The following is a 19,940-nucleotide window of genomic DNA, read 5'->3' on the forward strand; positions in this document are numbered from 1 at the left end:
ACAACTTGTTTTCAGAGAGGGGAAGGTTTAAATCCGTAAAACAAAACATTTTGCTGCACCTCACGCCTTCTTCGTCTCTAATACTTTGCTAAGAAACATGTTACATTGTGGGGGTTTATCCTGCACAGCATCTGTGCTGCCAGCCGGGGAAATCCATCGCTCACGGGGCACCTACAGGAGGTCCCTGCCCCTGCAACCTGCCAGGCTGTCGCTGGCTCTTTGGGATAGATCTGGCGAGGTCTGGCAAGCAACCTGTGTCTCTGTGGGTCCCGAAGGGAGAGTTTTGGGGAGGACAGTCTCTCCCGACCCTGCCAAACCCAGAGGAGGTGTCTCAGGCTGAGCCTACGTGGGTTTCCAGTCCTGCTGCCTGAGGCGTGCTGCTGGGAGCAGTGCCCTGCTGAACGGTTCGAATGGATGGTGGCCTGGGGAGAGCATTCGCCGAATTGTCTCAGAGAAACTTCCCCCGCCCTGGCTGTTTGGGCTCTGAGCTCCATCAGAGCTTGTGTCGTGGTGGCCGCCAAGCCAGGGCTGGTTCCTGGGAACAAAGAACAAAAGAGGCTTGTCTGAGGAGCCTCACAAGACTTCGCCGTCCTGGCTGGCACGAGAGCAAGCCTCCCGCTGTGTCCCTCCGCTTGGGAGCAGCAGCAGCCACATCTCTGAGTGGATCTCGTGTGATTTGTGCCTTATGATGTCTCCCTTCATCCTTGGTGGGAACCTGTGGGCTCCTGGGTCCCCTTCTGGATCGGGGTTGCTGTCCTCCGTGTCCCCGTGCTTCAGTGCTGGCCTTGGAGTTGGATGGAACCGCCTGTCGCTGAGGAGCCCTGTACCGTATTACTCACGTGCTGTGTCGTTTTCCCTCCTGACCCTGCCTCTGGAGCTGCTCTGGGCTCCTCACTGGAACAGGTCAAGCTCCCAGCAGGGAACAATCAATTTTTCCCCTTCATCATGCCTGTCTCTTCCATTGCTTGAGGAGCTCGAGCCCTCCACGAGGGGACAGGAGAGCTGGGCCGTTACTCAGCCAGTGCGTGGCCACCAGCAGCACCGTTCCTCTTGTGCTGGGACCCGATGGATGGAGCAGCATCTTCACCTGCTGGGCGAAGCCCTGCGTGTCTTCTTCCCCATTCCCTGTGGAAAGCCAGGGTGCCTGGTCCTGCTGCTTCTGTGTGGAGCTGGCGTGTCTACAGGAGAAGATCTGGGCGTTGCAGTCTGCAAGCAGAGGTGCTTGGGTCTCTGCTTGGGTGCTCCCTGCACCTCTTTGGGCTTCGGGAGCGAAGGATGTGGGTGGCCTTCCAGAAGACGGTGGCATTACCTGCACAGGGCTGCGCTGGATCCAGCATCGTTCCTCTGGGCATGGAGCTGAGCAAAGCCTTCTCTCTGCCAAGTACATCTGGAGAGCTGGAAACCACCACTCGTGTGTGTGGGTAGGTGGGCTCGGCACTTGCCATTTCTGCACAGCATCAGGCGGACGTCGGGAAGGAGATGCCGCTCGTGGAGCAGCCCCTTCTGTCCGCGTACCACTCTCCGTCCATGCTCTGCTGTGTGCCCAACCCCGCGCACTCACTGTGACATGAGAGCAGTGATGGCTTTCCGCCGTCCCTTCCATCCCAGACAACCAAACTCCCAATTTTTGGCACCTTCTCTTGCTTCCCTCGTGGTTTGATCTGAGTGCCAGGGGCTTGCATCGCGCTCATCGGTGCTCGAGCGTGTCCCGCACAGCCTGCGTGATGCACGGGCCAGAAGGAGCCCAGCTCGGCGGCCCCACACAAAGGGGAATTGTGTAACATGAGAAGATTAGAAAAAGCTGTTTTCTCCCAGCTTGTGCCCTGAAGAAATCTGGCGAGGGATCAGCCTGTCCTCGAGGCTGCCTTCCCCGCCAGCTTCTGCAAACAGGGTGCTCAGCGCCAGCGGTTCCCAGCAGCTCTGGTGTGCACGGTGGGCAGTGCTGGCGCTCTTCCCCCGTCCCTTCAAAGCCAACACAGCTGGTAACACCCCCGGTGTGCTGTCTTTGGGACACGGGCACCTTTCCCAGGGGACTCGTGTCGCTTCCAGGGCAAGCTGTCCCCCGGCAGACCTCTTGGTCACCCTGGGACCTGGAGCGGCGCCTGCCTTGAGGTCTGGCGAGCCTGGCTCAGCTCGTTTGCACTTCGGTGCGGCCTCAGCAGTTCCTGGCAGGGGTGGTCGGCCACCCTCCGACCGGCCACATCTGCGGGCTGCCCGTCTGTGCTGAGACCCGAAATCCTGCCCCTGTCCCTGGCCGTGCAGCCCCGGCGGTGGGCAGGGGTGACTTGGTGCCAGACCACGGCACCGCTGTACAAACCCACGGTGGACGTTCAGCCCGAGCCTTGCTGGGAGGACGTGTAACTCCCCGAGTTATTTTAAGCAGGATTTGGCCTGCCTGCAGTTCGCTTGGTTTGAGCGTGGTGGGCACGGGTCAGGAAAGGCATGGAAATCTGTTAATAGCGGAGCTTAACCCAGTATCTGCTGGTTCCCACTGGCAGCATCATTCATTTCTTTCCCGGGTGGGAAGGTGGGTGTTCTGCTGGGAAATGCAAACCCGCAGCACTGTCCTGGGCATGCCTGGGACGTTCCCCTGAAAGTCTGGGGTTACTGGGCTCTTTTGGGGTGTGGGCAGGAGCCACCAGGCGTGTAAATCTGCCTGGGAACGGCAGCAGCAGGAAGGATGTCCCTGCCTGTTGGCTTCTGTGGCTTTGAACCCTCAGCTCTGCAGTCTTTGATTACTTCTCATTCCCAGAGCTCTCGGTCCTCTGTGGCTTCCTCTGGGGGTGAAGGGGTGGGAAGGGATGATGAAGCAGCACGGGCTGCTCTTCGCTTGTCCCTGCTTGCAGCGCCCGGTGGTGGCTGTGGGTGTGATCAGGGGTTGAAGCCGAATTCTCCTTTCCCCAGCAGTCGCTCTCCTGAGACGTTCCCTGGTGCCTGCCCGATGTGGAGCAACCGCTGAGGGCAAAAGGCTTGTGACCCGCGGGGACTGAGCATGTTTGCTCAGTCTCGTGGTTGTTCTTCTTCGTTCCCCTGGCTGATGGGAATGGCTGAGCCCGGGAGGACTTGGTGGGGGACCCCAAAAGCCTCAGAGAAAGCTGTGCTTTGCTGGGAAGAGGTCCGGCCCTCCGGGTGCTCGGGCAGCTGGAGCAGAAGGGGGTGGTGTGGCGAGTGACTCATTCAGCCCCCGATTTAGCTCCTCGATGCCCTCTGCAGCTCCCAGGGCCACGCACGGAGGTGCCCTGAGCCTGCTCCCTTGGCCCCTGGGGACAAGCACCCCCAAGGTGACCGTGCCCAGCTGTCCCCACGCGTCCCATCCATCTGCACCCCTCCTTAGCTGTCCTGCCTTGCTGCTGCAGCCGCAGCACGTGTGCCCAGCTCCTGTTAATGGTGCCCCTCGTGGTGCCCCTCGTGTGCCCCGGGGCTGCTCCGTGACCAACCCTGGTCACCGGGGACTTGGGCAGGGGGAAGCCAGGGTCAGGGCCAGCCCCAGACTGCCCTCATCCCGCCCCTGCCGATGATACAGCCTTGCAGCTGGAGCCTGGAGCTGCCAGAGAAGCCCAAACCGCAGCTTTGCAGTGTGGCTCAGTCTCTAAGCTCTCCAAGCAAACTTGGGCACCCTTGTAACATTCTCAACCAGCTGGAAAAACATCTTTAATGGGAGAAAATCTGCCTTGTGCAGCGCTTGGGAAGGCGGGGGGAGGGTGCCTTGCTTTCTGCTCATCCCGTTGCTTTGTAGCTCCCTGATCCTGGAAGCAAGGGATGTGCAGAGAGGCCTGGTTTCTGCAGGACAGGGGAGCAGTGAGCATTTCCAAGGGATTTAAGGGACAGGCAGCGAGCGCAGGGGCGAGTTTCATCAGCTGCTTGAAGGGCTTGGAGGGGAAATGAGCTGTCCGAGTGCCCCCACCCCTCCTGCCACCCCGAGGGCTGGGCAGCGCTGCCCCAGCACCCACCAGCACCAGGTGCTTCCTGTTTTGGAGCTGGCTGAAATTTTTGCTGGATGAGACACTTGGCTTCTGCCGGCAGATGCAGAGCGAGTGACGTAGCGGGGGGACTCGGCTCCGGCTCAAAGCGCCGGGCAGCAAATCCGCCCCGCGTGCCTGCGTCGGGGATGGAGGGGGGGGGGGACGGCTGCGCCTGCCTCCTTCCCTGCATCTCCCCGGGGGTCTTGTGAGCAGCCGTGGTGGGCACGAGGGCGGGTGGAGGTACCCACCGCCCTGGCTGGACCTGGAGCAGCAGCGATGGAAAAACGAGGAGGTGGCGGTGTCGGAGAGCAAGCCGTCAGCTAATCCTCCCCGCACGTCTGCGTGCCCTGCGGGGAGGCTCGTGCCACCCCTGGCGTCCCCCTGCAACGCGGAGGGGGATCAGGCAGGGGTGTCTCCATCAGCGCCGCTGAGCCCGTCCTGAGCCGGGAGCCTGCAGACAGGCAGCGGGCATGTGGGGCCTTCCCGCTGCGAGCCCCGGGTGTTTCTGGAATCGAGGGCGCCTTCAGCCCTGCTTTGCGGAGGATCGGTCGTGACAGGGAGGTGGCAGCGGCAGTGCTGAGGGTCCCCAGCCTGGCCCTGCTTTTGTTTTATGTAGCATGTTCCGGGGACAAGCGGTTTTCCCCCCTTAAAAATCGTGCTTTTGGGGAGTACAGGCTGGAGAGGAACAGGAAACTGGAAAAGTGAAATGAGTTGGGGTTTTCTGACGATCCTTGCCAAGCGAAACGATTGCTTTTTATTTCTCTGCCACGTTTAATAGATTTATCTCAGCCTGCGGCTCTGCGGGGTCCAGCACGGTGCCGGTGGCAGCGGGAGGCACCTGGGCGGCCTCGGTCACACGTGGCTGCTGGTGGCACGGGCTGGAGCTGTCCCGGGCAGCAGCACTTGCTGTTTTGGGACCAGCTCATTTTAACCCGTGTTATTCCCCATTGCCCCCGTTATTTAAAGCTGCCGCTTCCCGGTGCCGCTGCCATAGGTGCGAGACCTCCGCCAAGCTCTGCAAGGCCGGCATGGGATTGCGTCAGGCTGTTGTTGCCGAAGTGGCATCCGTCGCGGATGGGGAGCTGTTTTTTTCTGCCTGAGCTCATTTATTTTTGCTCCCTCCTGCTCCCCTGTGCCTTGCGCACGCAGCTCGCGGCTCCCCCGGAGCAGCTGGGCGCCAGCGACTATTAAAAGCCGAGTGCCTCGCTTTGCCCTCCCGATGGCTCCTTCCCCGGGGAGCTGGGGACCATTCCCTGCCCTCGCCTTCCTCCCTGGGTCGGAGTCGTCATCATCCCCGCGCTGGAAGCGCTGGTTTTTGGTCCCCCCCCCGCAGTCAGGCTGGTTGGGGTGAGGCGGATTCGAGCTGGCCACGGTTCGAAACGGCAGCAAAACTCGCTGCAGAGCGATGTGTGGCGTTGCAGAGGGACGGAAGGGGAAAAGCCGTGTCTGTCCATTCACAGAGAAAGGGGAGTGGAGGCTGTGTGACGTCTGAGAGGGAAGCCTGACGGCGTGTAGCCCAGCGGGTGTTTACTCTGAAGCCTACTGACTGCAATGCCAGCGTCAAAGCCCGTCTTGTTACCAGCCATTTTGCCCCAAAACACCCAGTTCCCTGCCGCAAGGCTCCTCTTCAGTCTCCTTTTCTGTGTTGAGGCCGGAGCAGCCATGAGGAGCCGATTTGGGGTTGGGTGCGCACGGGGATTTGCTCGGGGTGCCAGTCGGGGCTTTCTGGCAGCACACGGCCCTGCCTGGCCAAGGGGGGGGTCCCGCTGCTAGGGGAAGCTGTGCAGCTTTCCCTCTTCATCTCTGCCCCTCGCTCTCCTTGCAGGACTGTCCCCAGATCCTGCCCTCCACCCAGATCTACATCCCCGTGGGCGTGGTGAAGCCCATCACCCTGACGGCCAAGAACCTGCCGCAGCCGCAGTCGGGGCAGCGCAACTACGAGTGCATCTTCCACATCCCCGGCAGCACCACCCGCGTCACCGCCCTGCGCTTCAACAGCACCAGCATCCAGTGCCAGAACACCTCGGTGAGTGATCCGTGGCATTTCCCTGCCCCGCGCATGCTTCGTGGCCCCGTGTGCTCCCCCTGGGGCAGCTGATGGAGATTTTGGGGGCTCCGGGGGGGAGCTCGCAGCCCTTGCTCTCCACTGCTCTGCTCCGAGGTGCGTGGGGAGGATGCTGCCTGCGGTTGCTCCATATGGGGTCGACACCCCTGCCACTGAGACCTGGGACCCGTCAGGCTTTAGGGGCACTTCCAGGGAAATTTGCTTTTGAAAGCTGAGGAAAGTTGCTTGGGCCAGGACCAGCTTTGCCTGCCCCCTTCCCTCTGCATCCCGGCTCGCTGGTGCATCGCTCGCTCCCTGCGGCTAGAGTTTGCTCCCTGATGCCTGCCCAGCTCGGTTGTTGTGTCCCCTAAGTTAGATAGGGTTTTGCAGCCCCTCAGGGAGCGGTGTGGGCATGCCCTGCTGTGTGGTGGTCCCATGCAGGGAACACCAAGCCCCTGAGCAAGCAGATCTGGGGTATTAATGGCTCTGCCCATGGGGAGGTGGCATTGCTCAGTGCCCCGCTGGGCTCCGCACCGACCTTTCCTCCTCTGCGTGGAGCCAGCCCCTCCCTTCTCCCCCCGATTTAATCCCTTTAAAATTTGTTTTCCATCACTCACACTGTGAAAGCTCATTTGCAGCTTAACGCCGGCACCAATCCCCGCTCCCCTGGCCTTCGGGGGCATCGGTGACATTTAGGAGCCATCGCAGGAGCCTCCCTAGGGTACAGCATTTGGGCATGAGGAACATCCTGAGCCCGCTGCCTCAGCCCCGTGCCCTGTGCGGTAACGCTGGGGGGTGCTGGGGGCTCTCCTTCTGCCACACGCAGTGTGTTAGGAGCAGAAATGTCCCCATCCTGAGCTGCAGCCGGGGAATTTCGTTGGTGGATCTGTGCTCAGCCAGGAGCTGGATGCACGGAGTGCAGCCGCCTTCTGTTGGGCTAACAGGGCTGGATGTTTGACCTCAAAATTGCCAGTTACGTCCCAAAAGCAGGGCGAAATGGCTGGAAAAAGGGGCCAGCATCGTTGCAGGCTGCATGCGCTCGGGATGGCTGCAGCAGCTCGGCGGGGCTGAGGTCTCGGGCAGCAGGCTTTGTTTTCAGGCCCAGGGCAGCTTCACAGAAGGCAGGGAAAAAAAAGTTCTGGCTTGAAAGAAGCTGTCTTTCTTTCGGGGTCTGCTCGCCTGCTTTAATGTTTGAGGGCATTTAGCCAGGCTGCTTTATGGTGTGGGTGATTCAAATTCACACTTCTGTGAAACTCGTCTCCTCCCTGTCTTTTTTGCAGTCCATCTGGCTTGTCGATAGCGCTTCGTGCGTCGCGCACAGTCACCCAGCGGTGACCCGCCGGAGCGGGTGGCCCGGGGGGCTCCCTCGCCTCCAGGCTGGGAAGCCCTGCGGGTTTCTGCCCTTCGGGATCCGTTTGTCAGGCCGGGCTTTGGGTCTTGCGTGGCGCGGAGGACACTGGTGAGCGGAGGAGTAGCGGGGCGACGCTGTCCTCCCCGTGTGGAAGTGAGAAATGGATGTCCTCGGTTCGGGGAGGCATTTAGGCGTGCTTTGTTTCCCTGAGTTCAATGGGTCCTAAACAAGAGGTTAATTACGCTGCTGAATTAGGGATGCTTTCCTGAATTGCGGATGAATGGAGGGGATAATAAGTCAAGTCCACTTAAAACTCTTTGTCTTTTGTTTGGTTTTAGTGCTTGTCAAACTCCAATGACTTTTTAGCACTTTGAAGAAAGGACATCTTTGTTAAATATTCAACAGTCCATTCATTAAGGTTTGAGTGTCGACTATAAACATCATTTGAGGCACCCGATAGATCTTCAGCAGTCTCAAGGGAGACGGGGCTTGGTGTTCCCCATACATCCCAGGTCAAAAAGTGAGCAGAAAAACCCCTTTTGTGCCTCCTCACTGCAGTCTTTTTCTCCTCTTCGAAAAGAAAGCAACCCTAAGGGTTTTCTGCCTGCACTGCAAAGAAGCAAAAAAAAAAAAAAAAGAAAAGAAAAACCCAACTAAGAAAATAAATTCTTCAGCAGTAAACTAGTTTTTTTGTTAATTGGCTGCTTTAAATCTTCTGGAGGCAGGCGCTTTCAAGTTTGCTTTCTTGCAGCGGAGGATGGGAAAAGGGCCACCTATCCCTCAGTCTGTGCAGATAACGCCGCCGAATTTCACTTTCCAGGCAGCCCTCACCTCTGCCCGTTCTTCGTGCCGTCCCTAAGCAGGCCTCATCCTTCCAATTGTTGCATAAAATGAACAGTTTCACTGGTGGAAGAGCGCCTGAGCTGAGAGTCCGTGCTACTGCCTGTAAGAGGCATTCAGTTCACTTCATGAAATTTAGCCCTGGCGCTGGCAAAACGACTACAGGTGTTCTCCCTGGCAGGGATTTACCTTCCTGAGGATGTTCCTCGTATGGCTGGGGTAGCCCAAGAGCTGCTCTTTCCCTTTAAAAGTAAAAATAGGAAGGAACCCTGCTCTCCTTCTGGAGAGTATCCGAGTTTGCTGTCTGGGCGCTTTCAGTTAAGCCTCACGCCTCAGTTATTTCCCTTCCCCTTCGACAAAAGCCCCACGTGGCGGTGAGCAGCTGGGGCACCTCCGGATCTCCCTTTCGGCTCCTTCCTCGCAATCCCCCCGGCACGTGCCACACGCTCAGCTGCGGCTCCCGCTGTCACCCCCGTGTCACCCCGCTGTCACCCCCTGGCGCAGGCACTGGTCGGGACCTTCGTCCCGGAGCGGCGTGGGGTGCACGGAGCGACCTCGCTGTCCTTGTCCCCGTGACAAAATGACACGGCCCTGCAAAGCTTCTGCCACGTGCCTGCAGCGAGTGATGGGAGGACGCGTACGGGGGCGAGGAGCGAGCTGGTTCCTGCACGCGAGTGGTGCCCAGCTCCGGGCGCGGACGCCGGGAAGGCAGGCAAGACCCGCAGATTCACGCTTTCTGGGTGGTTTTTTACCATGACGGAGCCCAGGCGTTGGCCTGCTTTATTACCAGGCTCTTGGGTTCTCGCGTACACATTGACGAATTTGGGGCAGGACAAAGCCGGGGGCAGCAACTTGCGTGCGATGGGAGGGGAAGGGAGGAGACGCGTGCAGAAGGAGCAAAAGGAGATCCAGAACCAGAGGGCGAGCGTTCCCGTCAAGTCGTGCTGTTGTGTGGATGACGGTATTTTCCTGGGCCAAGGGTGTATTTATAGAGGCACATAAATCACACGCACGTGCCCCGTTCGAGCACCACGCACCTCCAACGTGTGTATCTCTAATTAACCAGCCGTGGAGAGAGAGGAGCAGGATTGGAGCCCACAACCCCAGAACCGTTCGCCGACAAAGCCGCGCTCCCTGTCCTAGCAGTGCCTACATTTATCTTTCCTGCAGCAGTGTTTAAAGTGAAAAGGGAGTATCAGGAGAGTTTGATAGGATCCAATTAAATTCCAGCAGATAAAATAATGATGAATTGCAGTTGAGCCCTGGCGAGACGCGATGTACATTACTGCCGTCCCCGTAGCGCGGGGAAGGAGTTGAGGTCATCAACTACAGAAAAATAGGACACAGCTGCAGCCGGAGCCGCTCCTCCAGAAACGCAGCCCAGGGGGATGGTGCCTGCGAGAGGGAGGGGGGGACCTCGGGGCGGGGGGAGTGAAGGAAAATTCGGTTGCGTGGGTTTGCTCACACAGCTCGCAGGGGGCAGGGGAACAACCCTTCCGATGCACGATGCCTTTCTCGGGAAGTGGTGTCCCTGCCCCCGCGTTTTGGGTGCACCCTTTCTGGCTGGGGCTCCCCAGGGGTACCCCCTTGGAGCTCCCCAAGGGGAGCCGAGCAGCTTTCGCTGCCCACCTCTGCCAGCAGGGCCCTTACCAGGACCAAACATGAGAGATTTATGGGGAGGTGGCACCAGCGTGCCATGCCTGCAGGTATCCCCTGCCTGGGGTGCACGGTGGGGATGGGGCGAGCACGGGAAGCAGGGCTCAGGAGGTTGCAGAGCTTACTTAGGAAGATGCCTGAGCTAAGTTACGGGCGAAGAGCCTTGAGAAGGGCTTGGCGAGGAGTCCCCTTGCCTGAGTCACCTCCCTGCAGAGGGACACCATGCTGGGAACAGCTGCGTCCAGGCTGGCGCGGCCCCCGTCAGCCCCTCCACGCGTGTCTTGGTTCCTCCAGAGGCACGGAAACGCTGCCCTGGGCTAGGTGAGGGGCCACGATGCCCCGTCTGTGCCACCGCCTCCCTCAGTGACATGTATTCCCCCGTCCCCTTCTGCGGGTGGTGCCGTGGCACGCGAGCCTGCTTTTCTCTCTCTGCTCCATCCCTTTACTCTCCGGGCTGTGCCTGCTGTATTTTGGCTCCCAGAGCAAGCTGCCCTCGCCCACGGCTCATCCTGGGCATGCAGCGTGCTCCCGGGCACGTTGGGGCCGCAGAACGTGGTGGCACAGCGCGGGTACGTCTGCCACAGCTCATCCCAGCCTCCCCTCCCGCAGCCGGTCCCAGACCGCCGGCAGCCGCGGCGATTGATTAACCGGGGAGTTAATAACAGCTAAGTGCTTAATGGATGTTCAGCCGTGTGTTAGCTGGAAGCGGGGAGGAGCCGCTGTGACAGGGCCTGCTGGCTGTCCTCGGGCGCTGGTTTGGATCCTGTGGGATGGGAGAGCCTTGTAAATGTCCCCTGGGGGATCTGCAGCAGGTGTCCCGCCAGCGCAGGGGCCTCGGGCGGTGTCGAAGGGCCGGTGGCACTAACGAGGGTGAAGAATTGGAAAAGGCTGCATGGGGCTGAACTTGGTACGGCAGAGGTTTCCTGGGTAGCCAAGAGAGTGCTGGAGCCGTCGGGTAGCCTCTTGCCAAGCCCCAAAGCAAACATCGCAGTGCGTAAGAGCGTTAACGTGCGGGAGGGTACGAAGAGGCACAGGGGAGCGGGAGCAGGGGGGCGGTTTTGGCCGTGCCGCTAGCACGTGGCCCCAGCCCTGGCTGCTTTCCCTGCCGCCGCCTTCCCTCGCTCCCCACCCTGTCCACGGGACTGGGGAGGCTGTCTGTGCCCTGCTTTCTCTGCGTGACCTTCTTGGGCTTTAGGGGTGCCTCTGGAGCGGCCCCAAAGCCGGCTGGGCCCCCGGGCGGGGAGTCACGGGGAGCTGGGGTGAGCGCCAGGCTGGCCGGAGGAGAGCTGCGAAAGCAGCCCTCATTCAGCGGGGAGCGAACCTTCTGAACGTGTCCTTCAAAATAAGAGGTGCTTTGGAAATCAGAGACGCACCTGGCAGACCTTGGCTTCCTAGGAGGTGGAAATCGGAGCCCCTGTGGCTGCAGCTCCTGCCTGCACCCGGAGGAGCCGTGGCTCCAGCATCCGATAGGGGCGGGTGGCGGCATCCAAGCCGTGGGCCCGCTGCCCGTCTCCGTAGGGCAGGTGAAATGCTGCTGACGGCGACAGGAACGCTGAGGACGCGATTTTCATCGTCAGCCGTGTTCCCTCAGCCGTCCCCTGCTGTGGCTGCCCGCTGGGGCAGTGACCCCTGCTGCCTCCTGCCACTTGCCTCTGCGCAGCGCCTGCTTGAGCAGCGACCCGCTGCCGCCCCAAACTCAGCGTGCTCGGCACAGGGGAGCCCTGGCCGTGCCCAGATGGACAGCAGCTCTTGTGCAAGCCTTCTGTGCAAACCTGTTGCTGTCTCGGGACTGGTGCATGAAGAGTTAACGCTCTCCCTCCCTCTCCTCCTAGTCTTCTTCCTCCACCCTCCAACCCACCTCCCAGAAGAACTAATTTCCAAAAGCAGCCGGGGCAGAGAGATGCAAATAAGTGTTTTGGACAGCTGCAGGCTGGATGCCTTCCCGAGATGCCAGGGCCCCAAATGAGACATGTCAGAGTACAAATTGAAAATGCCAATTTCACTTACGCTGCCACGTGGCTCGTCACGGCAGAACCCTGCTCCAGCGCCGCCGCCGCCCTCCCCAGCACGTGCGCGCCCGTACTGCCAGGGGACAGGGGACGGCCGCCTCTCGCCACCCTGGGTCTGCCTAGCTCCATCCTGCCGGGACACCCTCAGCCTCTGCGTGGTCAGATGTGCGGGTATGGGATAGAGGAGGGTGAATTTGGGTTCCCAACCCGGTTCTGGTGATGGAGATGTGGCTGAGAGGTGCTGAATGGTGGAGATGCGGCTGCAGCACCGCTGCGTCCCGGAGCAGCCCATGATGGAGCTGTCCCTGGGGAGGGCAGGCGGTGGTGGAGCAGCTGAGTTTGCAGCTGGATGTTTCGTGCCTTAAAACCTCTGTGTATGGGTGCCCGCGGCAGCCTTGCTCCCCAGGAGGAGCGTGTTTTTGGGGGCTTCCAGCCTGCCCTTCGGTGGAATGGCCCCTTGGGTGTAGGGCCGTTGGCCAAAAGCTGTGGGTGCGCAGCGTGGGACCAGAGGTGGCTTCTGGTTTGTGCCTGGTGGGGTCGGGGGGGGAGGCCAGGATATGGGATTATGGAGGGTGGGGTGGGCAGGGGAGGCCAGGGGTAGCCCCGGGCTTGCTGGAGGTGGCACAGCCGTGTCCAGCCTGCAGCCGGGTCCCCGCCTGGGCGAGCTGCTGCCCGCGTGTCCGTGGCTCCCTAACAAACTCCAGCAACCCATGAATCATTCATTTAATCTCTCCTGACACGCCTGTCATTTTCTCCAGAGAGGAGCGGGGAATCTCTTGCCGAAGGAGGTCATTAGCTGTCAGGGACGGTTCCGACTGCCTTCCTGTCTCCGTATCGATTAAACCTCTCCGCCTGTGTGCTGGGGCTGTGCGGGGAATATTGATGGGGCTGCCGGGGCTGCAGCTCGGCTGGCGAAGAGGGGGAGAGAGGCTTTGGGTGGGAGGAGGCGCCGGGCTGGGAGCTGGGAGCTGCTGGCGTGCTCGCGCTTACCCGGGCTTGACAGAGCAGCGGAGGTGGGGACGTCCCAGCTGGGTGCTGGAGCCTGAGTTTGGGCATCGTGCACCAGGCCCCAGGGACCTGGGAGGTCGGATCCTGCTCCGTCACGTCCCTGTGTGGGGAATCGGGGTGGCGGTGCTGGTCCCGAGGAGGTGGGGCAGGGCACAGCCCCCTCGCAGCACTGGTGTTTCTGGCGCGGAGAGGTGCACGTGTGCTGCAGGCACGCTGGCTAAACGTTTCCGCCTCTCCCAGCAGAGGATTCGGACCTTTGGGTTAACGGGATTTTGGTCTGTTTAGAAACCCTCTGTTTTGCTCCTTTATTTTTTTGGCAGTCCAGCCTGCTGGTTTGCCTGTGCTGTGTCCGATGCTTTGTCCAGTCTGTTAGCCCTCTCTCTCCCTTCTCCACCCCTCTCCTCGCGGTCGAGGGGCGGCCTCCCGGTGGCGGTGCCCCGCACCCCCCGGCGTGTGTCACCCCGCCGGTAACGGCCTCTGCCTCCCTCTGTCCCCTCCTGCAGTACTTCTACGAAGGGAACGACATCAGCGACCTGCCGGTCAACTTGTCCGTGGTCTGGAACGGGAATTTTGTCATCGACAACCCCCAGAACATCCAAGGTGAGTGAGGGATGGGACCCGGGGTGGGAAAACAGCCCCGTGCGCCCCCGGCCCCCATCCCACCTGGCTCCCTGCACCGGCGAGGCAGCGATGCTCCCAGCCACATCCCCCAGCGGGTGCCTTCCTCCCCGGAGCCCCGTGCCCCCGTACTGGGGCTGGGGGGGGCCGTGCTGACCCCCGTGCCCTTCCTGCCGTTGCAGCCCACCTGTACAAGTGCTCGGCCTTGCGGGAGAGCTGCGGGCTGTGCCTCAAGGCCGACCCGCGCTTCGAGTGCGGCTGGTGCGTGTCAGAGAAGCGCTGCTCGCTGCGGCAGCACTGCCTGGCCCCCGAGAGCAGCTGGATGCACGCCAGCAGCGGCAACAGCCGCTGCACCGACCCCAAGATCACCAAGGTACGCGGGGACGGGGTGGGAGTGGGGACAGAGCTCTCCGGTGGCATGTCAGAGCGGCCGGGGGTTGCCTTTTGGGCCTGTCTCCGAGGTTCCCCCTGTTCCTCCTGCGCGTGGATGGAGGATCCGGGGAAAGCCGCGGATCTGGGCTGCTCCCCGCCTTGTCGCTGGGGCCAGCAGTTCATCATCCCCCCTCTCTGGCAGCTCTTATGGCCCTCGTTCAGTCAGATTGCGAGCATTAATGTTAACGTGTCTGTAGGGCCGGGCCCCAGGCGCGTCAGGAGGGGCTCGGCGGGTAAATCCGTGTGCCGCGTTCCGCTTACCCACGGCTCGCGGGGCAGGCAGGCACTGCCGGTGTTAATTACTGCAGTCTTAGCACCGTTATCTGATCTGTTTGGGTTTCTGTGTCTTATCTGATGGAAGCTGGAAAGGAGAGGGGGCTTTCCTCCCGCAGGTCTGGGGGCTGCCTGCGGGTCCCTTCCTTTTGGGAGCGGGGCTGAATCCCAGTGCCTGCATCGAGCCTGGGCAGCCTGGTCCCAGCTGGGGCTAACGGGCTTCTGGAAATCATCTCTGGGGCTGCTCGTTGCTGCTGCCGTCCTGCTGATGGGGCTCCCTGTGACAGCTCCAGCCCCGAGGTGTCCCGGGGTACCCCTGAGGGTGGCTGGGGCTGCGAGCTGCAAGCATCCTCACGCACCCCGCAGCTTCCAAGCAGCAGCTGGTGGCTGGCCTCGGCAGCGGGCTCTCCAGCCCTGCATCGTTACCCAGTTTTGCACTAATTGCAGATGGGGCATAAATGGGTCTGTTAGCAGGGGGGCATGACCTTGGTGCAGCTCTGGGCTGTGCTCCGGGGCTGCTGTGAGCTGGCGGTCGGTGCAGGTGCGTGCGGCTGTTGGCGTGGTGCTCCTCCAGCAGCCTCCTGCTGCTGCTTTCCGCAGCCCTGTCCTGGTTGTGGGCAGGGAGCAGCCGGGCCAGCACGGGGTGTGAGGAAATGGGAGTCCTACAGAGATTTCGGAAGGGCCTGGAGCCTGTCTCCAGCACAGTGCAGGGGAGCAGCTGTATTCACAGCTGGTGCAGCTGGGCTGGGAGATGACCACGGTTCTTTACCCATGGTCTTGCCCGTCACTTGGTGAGGGGAAGAAGCAGCCCTACAAACCTGCCTGGTGCTGGCTGTCACCCCCAGAGTGAAGTCCTTTCCCAGGGCCGTCTGCTGCCCCGGCTCCCCGTGTCCGTGCTGCAGCTGCCCAAGCTGGGAGTGAGCAACTCGTGCCCGCTGGAGCCATTTGCCTGTTGATTTAAAAGGACCCTGTGAAACCAATTAGCAGAAGAGCGGTGCTGTTTGTGGGGCTGGGGGTTCGGAGGTGGAGGGGGGCACTCGGGGCAGGCTCTGCCCTCCTTGCCAGCGCCCCGCTCCCACGCGGCTTGTTTAGCTGTGACCTTCCTGTGCTGCGCAGCCAGCGGGGTCATCCCTTTCCCGGGCTCGTTTCTCCCCGAACGCGTGGCCCTTGTCAGGTTTGCCGCGGAGAAAGAGGAATCTAACACGCCGGAGCAGCTTTTAACACTCGTTTAGGAATACCAAACAAACAGCCGCTCCTCGCCAGCCGCCCCGGCAGAGGGGGAAGAGCAAATCTGATCACTGGCTGCAGCTGCTGTGCTGAGCCCTGATCCCGGGCTTTCACAGGGGGCTCTGCTGGCTTTAGGCAAACCGCAGCGCCCCAAAGCCCAGGAGGGTTTTGCCACCGTGTAAACCGGGAGATGTGGGTGCCTCGGCTTTGCTGTGTGCCCCAGGGTGCTGGTGCTAGCTCCGCCACTGCCCTGGGACATGTCCCCGTGCTGGGCTTTGTGCAGAGCAGCATTTGGCCGTGCTGAAGGCGAGGAGCCTCGTGCAAACGTGGAGGCGATGGTGGTTAACCCCAGAAGCGATCACTGCAGCTGAGAAGTGACCCCTGGCTCTGTTCTGCCCATCGGGACAGGGGATGTGGAGGATGGCCGCTGCCGCACGCTCCCCTCCCTCCGCTCGTCCGCCTTCCCTCGCTGCGGGGCCGCGTCCAGGAGCGAGCTGTGCGCAAGGAGCAGGAGCATCCAGCTGGCGCCGGCCCCGGGCTTGCAGCTGCCCGGAGCCGCCAGGAATGCAGCGAGCTGGTGCGTGCTCACTTGTCGCGTGAGCGCAGCCGTAGGGCGAGGCTGGCCAGGTGTCGGCCTGAGTGCAAGCGGAGAGATTTCCCCGTGCTCGAGGAGACCTCTGGCAGAGCTGGAGGACAGCACGAGCAGAGAAGGCATCACCTCCCTCCAAAGGGTCCCTTCTCCTCGATCAAGATGCACCTTCCTCCTGGACCGACCCAGCCTGCCTTCCTCTCTTCCTCACCTCCTGCTCGCAGCTGCTTTTTCCCCGCTCCCTCTCCATCTCCGTGCCACCAGCCCCATCTCCCGTCCCAGCCCGGGCACACGCAGCCCTGCCATTAATTCTGCTTAGTGCTGCAGGTGTGCGCTGGGCCCCGGGGCCAGCGAGCGCCGGTGTAAAATCGCCCGTAATTGCCTCGTTGGAGGCAGCGGTGGGCCCGCGCCTCTCCATTCATCCGTCATCCCGCTGCCTCTTGTCAGGCCACACCTGTCCGCTTTATTGGGAATCATCCTGGTAAATGAGGCGCGGCGCGGGGCGGAGGCTCTCCAGCAGCCAGCCAGCCTTGGCACGGGGTTTGCTGGCAGAGAGAAGCCCGACGGGGGCGAGCAGGACCTGTGTTCCCCCTTCTGCCCCCCGCCGGCTGCGTGGTGAAGGAGGAGAGGGCTTCCCGCGGGGCCACCGCTGGCTCTGCCGCTCCAGCGGGGACATGGTGGGGATGGTTTCTCCTTTGGGGACATCTTGGGACCCTCATCCCCTTGTATAAGAGACCTGCCCAAAGGCAAATCCACGTGTGTCTGCGCTGTTTGGCTTGGTTGGAGACATGTTGGTGCTACCCCGTCTCCTTCCTGTCCCTGTCCTTGTCACCTGTGGGGTGGCTCCATCTGCAGCAGGGCGTCCAGGACCCAGCCCGCTGCATCCGGCACCTCCTCCCTTGTTCCTTGGCGGCGGTGTGAACACGGCTGTCGTTTGGGAAGTCTTTCCTGCAGATGCTCTGCTGTTAGCACAGCTCATCTGCTCCTCGCTGTGCATCCCGGTGCGCCGCGACCGCAGCCGGTGGCGCCTGCCGGCTCCGGTCCCTCGGCTGACGTGCTGTGCTGTCCCCTAGCTGTCACCTGAGACGGGCCCCAGGCAAGGAGGGACCCGCCTGACCATCACCGGAGAGAACCTGGGCCTCAAGTTTGAAGACGTGCGCTGGGGAGTTCGAGTGGGCAAAGTGATGTGCATCCCCATCGAGAGCGAGTACATCAGCGCCGAGCAGTAAGTGCCCGCCGAGGGCTGGGCGCGCTCCGGGTCACCTCGGGGCACGGGGGACGGGGGTCTTGGGGTGCCCGTGCCCACAGGAAACGTGGCACTGCCAGAGAGACAAGGATCTGCTGGACACGGTTGCTCTGGGCTCTGGCAAGGAGCCTGAAGATGCTGGGGGAGCTCTCCTCGGGTCTGGCAGTAACCAACAGCCACCGCCGTGGTTTCTTAGTGACCCCGTTGGCATCTGGGACCTTTGCGTGGTGCCAGAGCGGTCCTGTTTTTGAGGCTGGTCTTCCCCTTCAGCACACAGGGAGTGTCTCAGTGCCAGGGCACTGGAGGTTTCTTCCCCGTGTCTTTTAGGATCGTGTGTGAAATCGGCGACGCCAGCCCGAGCAAGGTCCACGACGCGCGGGTGGAGGTGTGCATCCAGGACTGCTCCCCCAGCTACCGCGCCACCTCGCCCAAGAGCTTCACCTTCGTGGTAAGGGCTGGCATCGTCCCCCGTGCCGGGGACAGGGCTGGCACCGTGTGGGGGTGGCTGCTGTGGGACGGAGGCAGTGCTGGGTGTCTGGGGGCTGCCTCTGAGCTGACTGTTAGAAAACTGACCCCGGTTCTTCTGGGGTTGCTCTGGGCAGGATTTGGTCGTGCTGGTTGCGTTTCTCCGCAGCTGTCCCTGCAGTCCTGCTGGCACTGTCTGCCCCTGACGCCGTGCCCCATCACTGCCCCATGGGTCCCTCTCCTTTGGGGCAAGCTGCGTCCCTGCTCGGGGCTGCTTTGAGACCCGGTTTTGGAGCTGGCCCTTGAGCTCCCGGGGCTGTTCCTTTCCCTCGGCAGACGCCCACCTTCTCCCGAGTGATCCCCGCCCGGGGCCCTCTCTCCGGCGGCACCTGGATCGCCATCGAAGGAAGCCACCTGAATGCTGGCAGCAACGTCACCGTCACCATCGGGGGACGGCCCTGTGCCTTCTCATGGTGAGGGGGCACGCAGGGTGCAGGGGGACAGGAGGTGGGAGCTCCAGGGGCAGTGGGACCCCCAGACAGAGCAGCCACATCCCGCGGGCGCCTGGAGGAGCCTCTCCTTCCGAAACCTCTTTGTGTCAGAGGCTCCAGGAAGAGCCCAAAGAACAGGGATTTTTCTCTAAAAGCACAAAGCCCTGAGGCATGAAGTGGATAATTTTTAGATTAGGGATGATAATGGAGCGGCTCTTTAAATATTTTCCTGCGGTAATTACTGGTTATCAGCCCTAATCGCTGCTGTTTGCAGCAGCCGCGCAATGGGAACGCTCAGGAGCTGCTCAGCCTTTCCCGGCTGCCTTTTGTTTCATTTCTTGAGTTTCTTTTTCTCTCCTCCTTTTCCCTCCCGGCACTTTCACAAGGGACAGGGCATGGGGGGGGTGGGGGTGCCTGGGCACCCCTGGGTGCCACTGCCTTCCGCCTTCGTGGTGCCCAACTCTTGCCACATTTCTGCCCCAGGAGAAGCGCCCGCGAGATCCGCTGCAGGACGCCCCCCGGGCACACCCCCGGCGGGTCCCCCATCCTCATCAACATCAACCGGGCAGAGCTGAGCAACCCGGAGGTGAAGTACAACTACACGGAGGACCCCACTATCCAAAAGATCGATCCCGAGTGGAGCATCAACAGGTGAGAGGTGCCCGCGGGGAGCCTGCAGGGAGGCGGTGGGATGCGGGGAGGGTTCCGCTCTGCACGGATCCCTGCTCCTGTCGGGTGTTTCTCGGCGCTGCCGCAATATCCACCGGGCCGTGCTCCAGAGGTGCGACGAGAGGAGCGCGAGGAATGGCTTGGCACCGGGTGCCTGCGAGCTCCTGGCCCGCAGCGCTCAGCCTGGCAGGGGGCAAGAGCGGAGAGCGCTTCGGATCTGCTTAATTTCAGCGTGACATTTGGTGGCAGCGAATAAAATTAAAGTATTTCCCATCGGGGGATTTTTGAAATGTTTACATATTTTTCTAAAAGGTTTGAATTGGCTGGAGAGGAGGCGAAGGAATCCATTAAGCGCTTGCGCCGAGGGAAAGCTTCCCCAGGGTGCTGATGAGGCACGAGCTCCCCAGGGGCATGGCCGAGCTCTCCGGGACTTGCGGGGCTTTTAATTCCCAGCGGTGGAGAAAACCCCGCAGGGATCAGCCTGCCCTGGCACCCTCTCCCTGTCACCATGGAGAAAGGGGGTGGCGGAGAGGACCTCTTGTTAGTGACACTTTCCCATCATAGATGCTTGGGTTTCTTTACTGGGAGCTGCATTCGGAGCCCATGCAGACACAGGGTGGGATGTTAGTGGTATTGAGCAGGTTTTTGTATCTCTGCTTGTCTCCTGGATTGGCTGAGTTGATTTGGTGCTGGTCAATGCCAGATCCTGCTGGCCACGGGGGCATCTGGGTGGGATACCAGGTCCCTGGAGGGGCATAACAGGTCCCTGGAGGTAGCGCAGTGCAGCCAGGCTGCGGCACATGGGTGTCTGGCTGCTGAGGGTGGGCGTTTCTCTCCCAGAAGTGGGGACCCAGGGTCATGGCCGTTTCTCCTAACCTGTTGTCTCTGTCTCTAGTGGTGGGACGCTGCTGACTGTGACTGGCACCAACCTGGCTACCATCAAGGAGCCCAAGATCCGGGCCAAGTACTGCAGCTCTGAAAGGGAGAATGTAAGCGGTGCTGGCTGATGGGGAGGGCAGGGCACAAGGAAGAGGGATGCCATCTCTCTGCAACACGTGGC

General features: G+C 61.4%; 1 protein-coding gene across 5 annotated transcripts in view; it reads left to right on the forward strand.

Moving 5' to 3' along the window:
• The window catches only part of PLXNA1 (plexin A1), a 108,628-nt gene that overhangs the window by 57,480 nt on the left and 31,208 nt on the right, over positions 1–19,940 (forward strand). For all 5 annotated transcript variants that reach the window (XM_083795399.1, XM_083795403.1, XM_083795401.1 and 2 more), the window contains exons 10-17: positions 5,788–5,988; positions 13,374–13,470; positions 13,671–13,861; positions 17,083–17,234; positions 17,583–17,703; positions 18,057–18,193; positions 18,695–18,862; positions 19,776–19,869. In XM_083795399.1, the coding sequence (XP_083651525.1) occupies positions 5,788–5,988; positions 13,374–13,470; positions 13,671–13,861; positions 17,083–17,234; positions 17,583–17,703; positions 18,057–18,193; positions 18,695–18,862; positions 19,776–19,869 (1,161 nt within the window). The remainder of the gene's footprint in view (positions 1–5,787; positions 5,989–13,373; positions 13,471–13,670; positions 13,862–17,082; positions 17,235–17,582; positions 17,704–18,056; positions 18,194–18,694; positions 18,863–19,775; positions 19,870–19,940) is intronic.

The sequence above is a fragment of the Anser anser genome (assembly GCF_964211835.1).
Source record: "Anser anser genome assembly, chromosome: 12".
NCBI classification, from domain to species: domain Eukaryota; kingdom Metazoa; phylum Chordata; class Aves; order Anseriformes; family Anatidae; genus Anser; species Anser anser.